Source organism: Ruditapes philippinarum, unplaced genomic scaffold, assembly GCF_026571515.1.
Source record: "Ruditapes philippinarum isolate M1 unplaced genomic scaffold, ASM2657151v2 ctg69_1_1_1_1, whole genome shotgun sequence".
Lineage (NCBI taxonomy): Eukaryota > Metazoa > Mollusca > Bivalvia > Venerida > Veneridae > Ruditapes > Ruditapes philippinarum.
Window position 1 is genome coordinate 364,971 of NW_026862474.1, and position 16,532 is coordinate 381,502.

The window sequence follows — 16,532 nt, forward strand, 5'->3', positions numbered from 1 at the left end:
ATAACCTTGTGACTTGCAAACAAGCTCACCCAATATATATATATCGTTCAACTTGTTTCTAAAACTAACTGTAACATAGAAGCTCCTTAGTGTGAATATATCATTAGATAGTTGTTTGTGTTTCTTTTGTAGATACACACAATGAACTGCAAATATCAATTTATTATTCAGGCATTCAGTCTGTGAAATTAAGGTTTAAAAAATTGTTGTCATTCAGGCAACCAATTCAAGAAAATCTGGTTGTCCAAGTAAAAACTAGTTGACCAAATATTTTCATCAGAACATCTCCAAGCAATTATTGATCAAATCTGCAAACTTATTTTTCAGTAAGAAACAGTCATAAATGTAAGCAAACTATTGTATTTGATATCTTGCAATTTATTGCTATTCATTGACATTTTGATGAATACTGTCTGCAAATTTTTACTTGTCCATCGGGCATGTAAACTTTTAAAAATTAGTTGTCCAGGCCAAAAAATGGTTGTCTCGGGCAATAGGACAACTTCTTATTTCGCAGACTGGATATTTCATAATTTTTTAATTAAGCTCACGGTCATTTCTAAAAGTAGGCAGAGTCAACCCTGATATAAAGTAAAAAAATTACCCGAGGCCTCTGATTATTGTACTTACTTTTCTGACAAAATCCCAGGAATTCAGATTTGAAATCATCATAAATGTTGGCAAACAACTTTCCTGACTCAGAACCAAACTGATCTACCAAACCGTCATTAACATTGGCAGACAAAACGAGGGTCTCCTCTCCTGCCCCAGACAACTGCTCAACCTGGAACAATATATTTGTTTAACTTAGCCTTTTTCACCAGTATAGAGCCATGCCACCCTTTATGTCTAAGACTATACAGTTTGACATGACTCTATACTGCCGGTAGCTCAATAAGTGTACTTCAAATATTTTTTAAAATATTTTTTAAGAGTTTAAATAAATACATTTACACTATTACGCATTTAAGGCAGGGCAAATTCATTACAAAAACTCGGCAAGTTAAAATTGTCATGATGTGAGTCCTGATTCAAATTTCAACATCTTCTTTACTCCAATTTACAACAAATTGTTTAAAGTTACATTAAATAAATTTCATAAAAAAAGAAATAGCAACATTTCATTAATAAATTGGGTTTCATATCGACTCCAGATCTTATTTCGGTGTCCAGACAACCAAAATGAGTTTAATGAGCATACAAATGTGCAACCTCATTGTGGCGAATTCGGAAGTACAATTTCTGTTTGCATGAGAAACTCCGCCTTCAGATCATCCGTACATCAATATTAAATCAACAAACATGACAATAAGTAGCAGTCCTTATTTAACGGTATATTTCCGCTTTGTAACGGATATTTTCATACAAATTTAATCTTTTTTATGAGATGATTACTTTTTTCTTAACCACAGGCCTAGTGCAACCTTGAAGCTTAAACGGTAAAAGTGTGTTTGCACAAGAAAATCTTATATTTGCTGTGTTTCGGGTAGCAACTATAACACCGTGACGTAGCGCATACACGAGCTGATTATAGTCTTCATTTGCATGTTAAAATTCTGATTCGAACTTTAGTGTTACCGTGGGGTTTTCCATTTAAAATCCTAATTTATGAACAATATTTGATGAGATGTACAACGATACTGTTAAAGAGGTTAATGAAACTGTAGAATGCTTGGTTTTTAGGCCGACGGCAAAAATATTTTAACATATTTATTTAATGTAGCTTTAAAAATATGAACTGAAAGTTAGTGCATGATTTTTCTTCAAGATCTAAGGTGTGTTAAACATTTTAAACTTCAATATTCTGAGACTTTACCAGGGTATTCATTATTAACAGATTGGCGATCCATATCATTCATTTAAATGCTGTTAAAATTGGTTGTATAATCAGTCTGTACATGTACATCAAATTATCCTCTTTGACTTGACCCTTTGCAAAATTTTTTTTTGGGGTTTTTTTTTTGTGCTTCTGTTGACTCAAATACAAATGAAAACCCTGTACATATACTTAGATAAATTGTTATATATAATATGTGTTATGGACAGGATAATTTATACTCACCAGAAATTGTATTTGGCTTTTAAGCACAGATCTGAAGATTGGTAAATAAGTTGGGGAATCCTTCATGGCAATAAGGTCCGATGGTAAAGCAGACATTTTTGGTTGAAATTCTTTCTTCAAAATGAATACTTTCAAACAGAATAGACGTCTTGGAACAACTCTTTGTCCGGTTAAGAAGCTGTAAAATTTATGTTAAATATTTGTAATATACATATCAAGTTGATAATAAAGAAAGTAACTATTTAAAAGTACAAAAAACTGCCTATTATCAGTAGATTTAATACAAGTCTTAGAGATTTTACACATAATCAGATTTCTTTGCATTATTCTGTTCAATTCTTATTTCAAGAAATATTAAACATGAAAAAGGGGAAATAATTCTCACAAAAGTGACAGTACAGTGTTTTTTTTCACAAAAATATTCGGCGAAATTCGGCCCCATTCCCCCCTCAAAATAGTATGTTTTTTCCCCCTCAAAGCCGAAATTTCCCCCTATAATATGGCAACCCGAATTTGCCTGAAATGAATATCATTTTTTTGCAACTAACTGCCAAAAAATGTTTTATTTAAAGCCTGTAAGACTTACTGTTAAGCAAGGTTGTTTACAAATCGTTCTCATGTAGGTAAGGGGAGCTACTCCCGGTGTTCCAACAAATTTAACATGTGACGCGTCAATATTTTAGATCCGTATAAAATCCCCCTCCTATTGCATTTTTCCCCCTTCAAAGGGCACCGACCCCCTTCCCCCAAAAGTGAAAAAAAACACTGCAGTAACCAAATATTTTTCTTTCTGTTTATGTCATTTATTATGCTCAATAAACAAAGTTTAAAATAAATATCTTTATTTTTTCTAGAAATATGATTTTTTATGTCATAAGCCCGATTGGGCATTTTCACCAGCCTGTTAAAAAGTGTTTATCGGGTATGCGGCAAGATATTTAAACGTTTATGTATAGTTAAATGGGAGTTTCTGATCCTTGTTATTAAAATCCGTGCCTGAGCTTAATCCGTAACATACCAGAAAACAGTGTTCAGGCTGGTGAAAATGCCCAATCTGCCTTATGACATGAAAATCAGACGAGATAGCTTGCTTTTCAAATTTTTAATAGTTAATAGCTGTCGCACAAGTTTCTGTGTTCCTTTTAGTCAAATGATTGCTCTTTTTTGCAGGTTGTGCAAAAAAAATCAGATGACACATCGTGCACTTACCTCAATGCAAGCAATAGTATTATTGAACACTGTTTAACAATCAAGTACGAATAGTTATGGGGACGAATAACAAAAATAACAACACATTAATTTTCCATTCATTATTGGAGTTTATTTCCTGAAATGATTCATGCATTTCGAAACACTGGACACATCTGATTCTAAAAGCCAATACGAATTGGTCAAATTGCGTACGTATATTCGAAATGAGCAGAGTTATTTGTTTACCTCTTTCAAATTTTCACATCCGCCAGCCAGGCCATCAATCGCTACAGCGGTATGACTAGATATCGGAAAGGGCCCCTTTCCGCGAAAAGGACTTGACATGACCGGAAAGGGCCGATTATATGCTTATTAATGGCATTTTTTCAAAAAAGATTTCACTGAATATAATGACAATTAATTAAAACAAACACCTGTGGAATTTAACTGATACTATTCCCCCATACTTTTTGAAATTTTAAAAGATAATATATCAGTCATCGAAACACACTGATCGGAAAGAGCTTATGATTGATCGGATTTTTCTTACATAGATCTATTAGAAATATTTCAGAAAATATTATCAATATTAAAATATGTCAAAGAAATAAACAAATATATTTATATTTTTGTCCTATATTTATTAAGTTATTTAGCACAATAAGCCAGTCATCACTGCGTGGCTCGGAAAGGAGTTGGCATAATCGGAAAGGAACTATTGCTTTCATATCAATGGAGATATTTGAAATAATTCAACGAATGTTATGAATGTTATTTGCAATTACTTATATACAGTGGCGTAGCTTCCTATAGGCACTGTAGGCACGTGCCTACACTTTTTCCTCAAAAATGAAAAATTAAATTATTACAAAAATGCAATAAAAATTTAAGGGTAAGGGCAGTAGTTGTGTAGGTCCTAATATTAGAAAATGACCTGTAATCTTGCTTATTTGAAACGAGTTTTATACTCTTTATATCGAGTTTTATTTCATAACGAAAGTGTTGCTGTGTTATAAAGTTGTTTTGTGGTAAAACCTATCAGAGACGGATGGAGTTTTTTTTACAATATTAAAGTTTTTGAGCGCTTCGATTCAAAATATAAATATTACAAGTATGCACGACAATGATCGGCAATATCCAGATATCGGTAGTGCTAGCTTTATACAACTGATGAGGAAGCTAAGCGATATATTTCGAATGAAGGCTTGACATCTTGTCTTTTATATTATCTTCCCTTCTTAAGGTATTCATGATTTAATTATTTGTACGTTATTCTTTTCAAACTGCATTTCCGTCAAATCTTGAGCACAAATAAAACCTGGCAAGTTCATAAAGTCGATTTGAAGTAAACGTGAACATAATCTGTGTAATTACATATTTTTTTAAATGTATTTTAATTATATATAATATTTACAAGTAATATGTTTGAATATTGAATACACATCAAAATCTGCATTAATTAGCGTAGTGGTGGAGAGTTTGCTTTAAAAGCTAGCGATGCAATTCTCTTTTTTGTAATTTATACTTTAATGAAACTTAATTTATTCATTAAATTGCACATAAAGTAACATTTACAAATATTTCACAACAATGTTATTCAGATTGGATTGGAAAATATCATTTGTAAAACAATACCTCTCCAGCTAAAGTAATTTTCAAAATAAAGATACAAAATGTTGCGGATAAATGTAAGCTCTTTGAATGTACAACGAAAAATAAGAGAATAATTGATTGTTGAATTATCACTATAGAGAGACTTAAGTAACATATGGAAAGGAAGAATGTAAGGAAACACATTATTGAAAATATCCGGTTTTTAGTAACTTTTCTTAAAATAAACATGTACATGTAAATGAATATGAGCGTTTTGACATGCCAAGTTCATTCACACTGATAGTAATTCTTACAATTGTGAAAGAGATTTTTGAACATTCTGACACTACTTCGCGCAAAATAGTTCATTCAAATTACAAAAATGTTTTATAATAAAAGTCTTCGGAATTCTTTTTCTTACATTACTGTAGGTAACGTATTGGAGGTGTAAGTTTGCTTTGTTTTTACTTTCTTTATATGTTTAACTTCACGTAAACAGGCTATTCTATGTTCTATATATGTTTCACTAAGGCTTTCATACATGAACTATGGGAGCATAAAATCTTATTGAGACGCTGTTTGTGTGACATTAGATATTTCATCATCATCATTGGTATGTAGCAAGGTGTTAGTACGGATGCATTTAGTTAATGGCGTTCGATCTGGTTGATCTTTGTTTTCTAAGTATATATTTAGAAACCTTATTTTGAATTTTTAAATTTTGATGATTGCTTAAAAAATTGCATAAATTTGTTCTTTTTAAATGTATAGTTCTTGATTCATTTATTATTACCCCAAAACTATATACGGATAAAAGCTCTTTTTGCCAAAATGTCACAGTAGCTTTGCGTTGAGTTAGTGGTATAAGTATGGTCATCTTTAAATTGATGGAAAAAAATGTAACCAAAATTCAGCAAAATTATGAATACTCTTCCTTCAGAACATGCCTTAACATACCCCAGAATGCATCTATGGCAATGTAGATTTTCAAAAATTTGGTAAGATATTAAGACAGAATCTGTTCAATATTCCATATTCCATTCCCCTGTCTGATCGGAAAGGACTTTATTATGTATAAATTATGTTCTTATTTAGGGTTTCTTAAACGTATGAAGTAATGACTAGATTTGATCAAATGAATAAATTTCTTAAATGTGAGCGTAACATTTATGTCGTTATAGATGTAATACGGGTGGTTTGGTGCAATTTAAATACATGTATATTACCATTTGAGCCCCTGAGGGTTAAGTAGATTTGGGATTGTTAAATTAATTCCCGTATTACATATATTTGGAATTGAAATTATTTCCCAAGTACATATATTTGGATTTGAAATCATTGCAATTAATATACATGTATGAAACAGAAACATTCAAATATAACTTGGAATACAGCTTGATTTTAACTTCAATATTTAGACATCATCAGTGTATTTATATTTAATTTTTTTTTTTTCACTTGCCTTACAGATAAAATGTGTATTATTGTAATAACTTGGATCCCCCCCCCCCAAATTACTTTTTTCTACTGCGACCTAATTTACAAAATTAATTGGCATCAATACAGATGTGTAATTATCTGATTATGACCTTAGATATTTTCAATGATAAGATTAACGCGCTTGTTAACATAACAAGATAAGATAGATTTTTTTGGTATATCACCCTGATCATTATTGACGTGCGCGTGCACACACGCCAGATTCTAACAAGTGAAAGTCTCAAGCTATGTGACTATGGCGGAGCAGTTTTATAACAGCAGCCAAGCAGGGATTCAAGTTCAAATTAATTTATAGTGTGTGCCTGTTTGCTTTTATTACATGTTTTACTACATTTATATCCATTTTCGGTAGAAATAAAACAAAATTTGGTGGGGTGGTGATGTGGTCTGTTGTAGCCACCCACTGATAAAACTGTGCCTGGTAATAAATGAAACATATATAAGTAATTTTTTAGCTTTGATTCATCATTCGTTCATCATTCAATATGACGAAAAAATACGCTTGTTCAGTGTGCAATCTCAATTGCAAAACGGACTGCATATTTTGCAAGGTATGTTGATTTTCTATATAGAAATAGGTTTTTCGTATAATTCTAAAAAATTAAGTCTTTTGAAATGAAATAAGTATTTTAGGAACGTTGAGTATGACTCTATTTTGTTGCAATTCTTAAGCATATAAATCACAGGGAAAAAAAACAACAACAAAACAACAGATAATTTCTAAAGCTGTCATGATGTACATACATTATTGTTAAACATAATATTGATCATTTATTATAGCAAACATTATATAAATGCGTACTAAAACCAAACAAAATATACAAAAATAAATAGAATGCTATAATTTTCGTTTAACGTAGCTAATTAATCCTAGATAAGAAATGAAATGAATACGACTTGGATTTACCTCATATCAAGCTTTGGATGAAAAAGTAGATAGCCAAAACAAATCTTAAGATATATGCAATTTATCAATTAAAATTTATTTAAAAAACCGCATTAACATTTTAGCAAGCCTTAAGATTAGTCCAACAGTCTACAAAATAACTACAACACTCAAAAAACCTTTTGTTTGACTATGAAGATACTTATTTTGGGTTTCAATCAATAAAATTTTGCAATTGGATTGATAGAAACAAAAATTAGCGCAGTTATAAATTTAATGAAGAAAACATGAAATGTATCAGAATTATGAAAAAATCTTGATAATTCTGGTTCACGCCTCGAATAAATGAATGAATGTGAAGTTGCATTTTACTTCACATGTTTTTATATAAAAATTTTAATATTATACAATAGCTTGAAACGATATTAAAGAGGCTGATTATCAAGACATGCTAAATAACGGTTTGTTTTTGGTTTATTATTATGATAATGTTCATGAAAATTAATAAATAAGTTACGCGAATATGTTTATTTATCTATGGCTCGTTGTTATTTGCAGAAATTGATATTACCCAGTCACATATTTCCATTTTGCGTGTTGTAGTTATTTTCTTGCTCGTAACTATTAATACAACATATATTGAATACCACTCTCTCTCTCTCTCTCTCTCTCTCTCTCTCTCTCTCTCTGGCCGGTTTTGTGGCCCACAATTACGGATGAGTCTCAAACCCACGTTATGGGGACAAGCACATCCAGGTACAAACTTAAAGAGAAAACTGGTGTTTTAAGATGAAACACAGAACTTAATGCCAATCTCTCCATTGACAGTACAAATAGACGAGAGATTAAACATATAAATCAATGAAACCTTGTGGGGCCATTTCGCATATTTCTCGCACATGGCCCTCGACTGCATGAAGACATCACACTCTCATATTGTCGATCTCTCAATGTCCTCACAACCTTGTAGGGGCAACTCTCCCTCTCTTTTTCTTTCACTTGTCCCTCATATGCATGCGGACATACCTTTTATCTCCGTCCCCTACGATCTCTCTTAATCTAGATACAAGTCGCTCCCTCCTCTATAAGGTTTAATATATCTACAGAATTAATTTACAATGATCTTCAGACCTATTGATAGGAGTCACAGACTAAATATGCAGGGTGTTTTACATCAGATAGTTGTTTTCACCCTGTACTTGTATAGTTGACAGTTTCTTTAAAATTGCTTGTGCACTTATAAAGTTGTAACTGCATTGCCTTTAATTTTGGAAAATCATGTGATCTTAAACTCCTACAAAAGTCACGATAATGTATTTCATTTTGTCTCAATATATAAATAATACAGCCATATATGTTATATTTTAGTCTATTTGTTGTTATAGAAACAAAGACTGTATGACATAGGAACAAAACAAAATGACATGTAAAATCTCCCTATTGCTATCTATCAATATATTTTATTTCATGGAAAAAATTTAGAGTACTTTCATAGAAATCGAAGAATGGACCTACAGGCAGACAGATGGTAAACATATATTCCCATCTGGTAGATGCTGGTAAGGGACTGTCTTTACAAATCTCATTAAGATATTGTGAGTACTCTGAGTCAAGTCGTTTTTTTTTAAGTCTTCTTGTTGCCAAAGTAAATTTTTTTTTTTTTGGGTTTTTACGCTGATTTTAACATCTATTTTTGGTCATATCTCGGCTGTCAGTCCACCTAACTGGCTTTCCCGGGTATCTTACCAGTACTAACCAACTTCTCCGCTTGTGACTGACTACATATCCCACATGGTCTATTCTAGATCAGAAGTGAGAGACAAATGGCCATTAGACACAATGTCCATGATCAATTGTCACGGAGAAATTTTCGCCCAGCCCGGGGATCGAACCAGCAACCTAAGGATTACTAATCCACTGCTCTACCTATTGAGCTAACCGGGCGGGCTACCAAAGTAAATATATTTGATGTCATGGAGAAAAACGATGTTCAAAATCTCCATCATGCCATCTATCAATATTTCAAGTTTCATTAATCCTCAGTACTTTAGGTATCACAGGAAAAAATTGCTATCTTTTCAGTCTATTTGTTGTCATTGCAACCAGATTTTATGCCAAAGTAAAATGATGTGCATAATCTCCATAATGCAGTTAACCTTCAGTTTCATGAAATAATTCAGAGTGCTTTTAAAGAGTTATCACGGTTTCCAATTGACGGATAAACATAGGGCCAAACTTTTCAAGTCCACTCTGTTAAACTGGTATAGGACTTAAATGTTGCAAGAAGTAAAAAGTTGATGCCAAGATAATTTTAACTTTGATTCTGAGAAAGGAAAATAGTCCTTATCATTTATGCAGGTGTATAGATAGTGATGATTGGTCTGTAGCCCAGTACATTATTGAGGAATGAGATATAGTAAATTGAACATACTGTACCAAACAACATAATTCAAATAAAAGATAAACAATCAAATATTTAATCAATTATTTATTAGTGCAATGTTGACATTTTACAACCAATGGTACCATCCATATTACACAAAGAAAATAAATGGTCTGTTTCAAAACAAAATAAGTGTAAAAAGTCAAAACTGAGAACTCCAAACACATAATTATAAAGTTTACAAAAAGGACATGATCAAAAAATCTTTCCAGATATGGCACTTGCAGAACTATCCTTATTAAAAGTCTTTTAAAATAAATTCAAATGTTAAATCACCTCATTCCATACTCTTATCATTACTACATGTGATTTATACCTAAAGAATATTTTAAATGTGATAAATAACATGACAATGAAAATCAACCACTATATTTTTCTTTTTGAGAGAGGGAAAAATAATGTAACGTATGACACACGCAGTGTCACGCACACATGATTATCGACAGTAATCAATGCGCTAATACGATAATTGGATTATCGGCCTTATCATAATTGACACATACTTATTAATGTCAATCATTAAAGGGTATTTATTGGCGATTTACCACAGTCACCAAATCATACAACAACAACAACTTTTATTAGCAAATATAGACAAAAACTTGCCTTTGGCTAATGAACAGAAAAAATACTTCAAATATTGATCATATATACAAAGTATCTGTTCTGTTCTGTTCTATACAAACATATAAATCAATTTTACATGAAACAATATTTATCAACAAATATACATATATATTAAGAAATGGTATAATAGTAGTTGGAAGGTAAAGATATTTTTTTATAAAATAGCTAGAACTATCATTAATACTTTTGAATATATTTTAAACAATTTTAGAAATAAATTTCAAATCTCTCAATAAATTAAAAAAAATTGGGCCATGGGAAGAGTTCCTCCTCGTGGTGTGGCCTGGATGCAGATGAATTTTTAGCATCTGTAACTGAACGCTCTTCGAAATAAACATTATTGTTTAACAATAACAAAAATAACATATTAATGCAAACCTTATATTTCAAATTACACTTTAAAAAATACAAACACATCCTATTTTCGCTTTACTTGCGATATCATCTATTTTCGTATGAGGTTTTTTCGACACAAACATCTTTTTTTAATATCTTTCTATTTCTGCACATCTTATTTGCTGTAAAGTCAATCAAAGAAAACTTAATTCATAATTAACATAATCATTAAAAAAGCAGTATATTAAATGTATATCTTATTTTCGTAGACCCGCATTTATTTTGGTTTAACCACAGATAAATATTACTCGGCAATCTTTGTATGCACAAACTTCACTTTTTCAATTTATTTTTGTCTGTAAATTAAGTTTGCTGTAAAATCATTCAAAGAAAGCATACTGTATATATACATAATTAACAAAAACATTTAAACAGATATTTGCACTGTATTAAAAATTAATCGTATTTTCGTGGCATCGATCTTATTTATCGCGAAATTGGATTATTTTCGGTGTCTATCTATATCCTAAATATACATAAATAATAAGTTATTACGAATGATGTTAATAACATTCTATGAAATATTTCAAATATTCCCACTATTAAAAAAATAGTCGGCCCTTTCCTTTCACTCTTATTTAGTCATTTCCGATCAGTTAATTAAGAACAGAACAGAACAGAAACTTTATTTTCAGACTTGTACAAAATACATCGTCTACAAAATACAAACAATTAAATATATTTAAATATAAGTCACATTACATAATAATATCATAGTCAAATGTTAGCAAAGCATATGTTTTTATTGCTTAATTTATAATTCCGTTAATACAAAACATATCAAAATATTATCAAAGCAAAATGTAATCTATATTTTAAGTTAGACATTATGCAATCAATACTTATTTATCTACGCTATGTTACACAGAGGATTAACCGTGAATTCAACGATGTGTAACTGATATTCTCATAGCCAATGCTTCTCGTATAACAAGCAAGGTTACGTAAAATAATCTTATTATCACTATTTAATAATTCTAAGAATTTATACATACTAGGTCTAACGTAGTAAAATTTCTTAATATATTTCTTTCTAAAGGTCATTGTAACAAGTGCAAACCAAAACAAAGTGGTACTCATCTTCAATATCATGTAAGCTACAGTATATACAAAAACGTTCATTTCTTGGTATCCTATTTGAACCATAACGACCAGACTGTATAAGTAACGGATGTGCTGATAATCTTATTCTACTAATATAATGCCTAAGGCTACTAGGTAATAAATCCAGATATTTTTCATACTGGAAGACATTTTTTACATCCTTGTATAACAATAAAACAGGACTATTTACAATATCAGCATGCCAGCTTTGTACAAAGGAATCAATTAAACGCTGCTTGAATTCTAATAAAAACAATTTACTACATAAAACCTCTTGATTATGCCATACATACATAAAACCATACGACGATAATAAATCTTTAACACTTGAAAGCCAATTTTTCTTACCATTTATACAGTCTTCATAAGATATATTATAAATTTCTTTAAGAATGATATTGTCTGTTTGTAATAATTTAAGCCAAAACTTTACTATCCGTAAATATCTTGTAATGTATAAAGGATAACGAGCCAGTTCACCATAAACTGCTGCATTACATGTATTCATTTTAACATTAAGTATTCTTTTACAAAACTTAAGATGAATTCTTTCAATTTCTTTTGACTTACTATTTCCCCAAATTTCCGAGGCATAACAAAGAATGGATCCGACAAACGCATCAAATAACTGACATAATATTTTGGGATTAAGTTTATGCTTTTTACAATTTATAAGTAGAACATTTAATGCTTTTAAGGCTTTTCCTATTATCTGTTCCTGATTTAAAACAAACGTACCCGTGTAATTAAAAACAACTCCAAGGTAATTAAAATTACTAACAATTTCGAGTTTCTCACCATTATACAAAAATTCCTCATTAGATAACAACCCACCACGTTTTCTAAAAACCATTGCTTTAGTTTTATCAATATTAACATTCAGACTCCATTTTTCACCATATGAATAGAGAAGATTTAAACTTTTGTTAATCTGTTCTGGTGAATCACCCAAAATTACCATGTCATCAGCAAAAAGTAGAAGCATAAGTATAATATCATTTAATTGAAGTCCACTGTTTATATCCTGCTCTAAGAATAACTCGACGTCATCAATAAACAGAGAAAACATTTCGGTGAAATTACCTCCCCTTGACGGAGACCTACAGCATATTCAAAAAAATCAGAATAACAATTACAATGTTTTATACAAGATTTAACCTTATCGTACATATCTCTAACAATACGTAGCAATTTACCTCTAATACCAATATTATATAACTTGAGCCATAGGGCATTTCTGTAAATACTATCAAAGGCCTTTTTGAAATCCACAAATACACAGTATAGACGCTTTTTCTCATTTAGGTATTTTTGAATAACAGACAATAAAATATACAGGGCATCTACAGTTGAATTCTCTTTCCGAAAACCAAACTGTGCATCAGACAACAAGTTATTTTGTTCACAATAATCCATAATCCTTTTATTTAAAATCGTTGTAAATAATTTAGACAAGCAACTAACTAGTGTAATACCTCTGTAGTTATTAACATTATTTATTATATACTTTTAAATGAAATATTGAGAAATATTGATGAAATAAAATGCGTATTTTCATTTTCCGTATTTTCACTGTAAAAATTTATTTTTCACTGCAGTGAAACATATTTTCCGTATTTTCACTGGTGTCTTGCCGGACTACTTTCTTTTAAATTCTGCCAGTACTCAAAATTTAAGGGAAAGTCTTGCAAATTTTAATGTCCTGAAAGAGAAAAATGTATATAATAAACAGAAAATTCAAGTTTTTTCTATAAATACATGATTTACCGTATTTTCATCTTGTGGCATGAAAATTACCATATTTCACTCGTGGCTACCGCCACTCATGAAATATTTATTTTCATACCACTCAATGAAAATAAATCATGTATTTATAGAAAAAACTTGAATATCCTCTATTTACGTCTCCCTTTTTATGCAGTGGGATAATAACACCCTCAGTCCAGGATTCGGGGAAAAAACCACTATCTAATATACAATTAAAAATATCGCAAATATGACAAATATGAATTAAGACTGGCCGAATTTCGTACGAAATCTTAACCATTTTTAATGTAAGATATATGTGTATTTTCTATATTTATTTGAAATTATGTTTATTGAAATCTTTCAAAAATGCATTATGTACAACGAAGGTATGCAGCCCTTTCCGATCATGTAAAGTCCTTTCCGTCAGTGCAGTTTTAGGGCTGATTGATTTTTTTCTCAAAATCATACCGATTTTTTAAAAAAAGATATCAATTTAATCAGATATGTATTTGTTTCAATAAATTGTAATTATATTGATTGAAATGTTTTGAAAAATGCCATTAATGAGAATAAAATCGACCCTTTCCGGTCATGACGAGTCCTTTCCGCGGAAAGAGGCCCTTTCCGGTGTCTAGTCATACCCATTGATAACAAATAAAAAGGCGAATTCGAGCACTGTTGCATATACAGCGCACGTGTAGCATTTAACTTAGTTGCAAGTCCGTCATATTCCCGCCATAATTAATTATAATTTATTTTCAAAATTTCAAAAAGGTATAAAAAATCCATGTTAAAACTTGTTTTGTGAAACTTTGATAATTGGGTCTGATTCGTTTCTGTTTTCATATTATTGTGACTATATTTATTACGATTTGCCATAGCCTGACATTATGCTATATTGTTTCGCTGTTATATTGAGTTGAATTAGTAAATTGAATGTATTTATTTAAAACGAGCGGCTATTATAATGGCGAGTGACCAATAATTGATACTGAAAAATGTTTATAATACAATAAAAAAAACTACCAAAAATAGTCAAAAGTTAAGAATTGAGCTTATTACCGATACATTCTAAACGGTATTTATAGAATATTCCCATTGGTCACGTGGATTTACTGATTGTTTTGTCATAGAAAAATATACAAGAATTAGTATGGCAAAACATCAAGATATTTCTGTTTTGTCTGTTCACTGATAGTGCTGGTGTGAAGTCATCAAGATATAAAAAATATAAGAAATAAAAATGAGGAGAGATGGTGGTACGATGTCACGATCCGGAACTTAAAATGATATTTGTAAACTGTTTGCATATTCATACTTTACCCAACTCTAACTTAAAACATAAAATGTTTCAAGCGCGATTTTTCCTTGTATCGAAATAATCGAGTTCATCGAAATAATCGAGTTCCAAGTTGAACGGATTTGAGTCCCATAAGTTTAATTTATTTAGGTCTTTATACAAAATGTATATCCTTCAGATGGTGAACATACAATGCAAATATCTTACCCGTTCCGAATCGGATGGCAATAATCAAATAATGATTATTTAATAATAAAAAATATAACCAACAACCCTCTCTCTCTTCCCCCACCCCCCCCCCGAAAAAAAGAGATTGAAAATAATACTGAAGAGTATCAATATGTCTTTAGTTACCGTCTATATAAAGTCATGTTTTCTAGTTAAAAAAACACATAAATAAAATCAGATAATAATTAATGGAAACAGAAGAAAAGTATCACATAGTATTGTATATCTTGTTTCAAGATAACTATCAATTATATATCAATACATCAAAGACTTGTCAATTTTCTGGTACAAATTTAATCACGATAAGTAAAAATTCTGTTTAATCTTTGAATTTAAATCTTAACATAAAACGTTCTGTTTCCAACAATAACTACATGTAACTACTACATGTACGAAAAGTATGAAAGAGTATTGTTGTTTTTCCCAATCACCTGATTAAACAGCTTATTTACAATACAACAAAATAAGAATCTTATGATAAAATGAGATACAGATATTTCTTCCGCAGTTATGTTTTTTATCTATAATTATTTTGCAAAAACATATCAGCATATAAATTTGTTTAAAATCAAAATTGACGCACGTCTAGGTTATAAAAATACTAAAAACCTCGGAAATATTAAACAGTTAGTTCCCGGATACTGGCGCTATAGTGTTAAATAGAGGATATTTGTTTAGTTCAGTGTAAGATCGGAATATATTTCACCGAGTGAGCACCAAAAGGTATATTTCACGAGTGGCGTAGCCACGAGTGAAATATGAACTTTTCGTGTTCACAAGGTGAAATATATTTCAATCTTACACTAAACTAAACAAATTTTCTTTTTATTACATGCAAAGGAACGTTTTAAAAATACATTTAACCTAATACTAAATGAAAAGCGCGCCAAATAATAAAACAAAGTGACGTCATTTACGACGTCACATGATTAAGTTGGTACTCAGTACTGTGCACGCTGGTATTTCACTGAAACAACGTAAGGGGCTAAAATTCAAAACAGTGAAATTATCAAAGTGGTAATTTCACTGTTTCAAACAGTGAAATTACCAGTTTTATGTTACTGATATATTTCTATAAACCACCGAAAAGCATGTAATAAATATATAACTCATCGGCTTTGCTTACTAGTTGGGTTCATATTTTGCTTTTTTTTTCAAGAAAAGTGAAGGAGATATTCTCCAATGGAAGCAATATACAAGTATATGTACGTACAAAAATTATACACTTCACTTGCCCTTCACCCCTGTGGGTTCGAATCCCGACATGTACTTTGGATTCTTTCATGTGAGGAAGCTATTCAGTTAGCTTACGGAACGTCGGTGATTCTACTCAGGTGCACGTTCATACCTGAAATAATGCACGGAAGGGCACCTGAGGTCTTCCTCCACCAGCGAAGCTGGAACGTCGCCATATGGCCTTTACTGTGTTGGTGTGACTTAAAACCCAAACAAA

The 16,532-nt window shown here is 30.9% G+C and overlaps 1 protein-coding gene across 1 annotated transcript in view; it reads right to left on the reverse strand.

Moving 5' to 3' along the window:
- The window catches only part of LOC132719212 (zinc finger protein OZF-like), a 31,482-nt gene extending 27,908 nt beyond the window's left edge, over nucleotides 1-3,574 (reverse strand). The window contains exons 1-3 of the mRNA XM_060702965.1: nucleotides 3,500-3,574; nucleotides 2,063-2,240; nucleotides 631-784 (exon numbers count right to left, since the gene is read on the reverse strand). Coding sequence (XP_060558948.1) covers nucleotides 631-784; nucleotides 2,063-2,158 — 250 coding nt within the window. The 5' untranslated portion in view covers nucleotides 2,159-2,240; nucleotides 3,500-3,574. The remainder of the gene's footprint in view (nucleotides 1-630; nucleotides 785-2,062; nucleotides 2,241-3,499) is intronic.
- Between the last annotated feature and the right edge of the window lie 12,958 nt (nucleotides 3,575-16,532).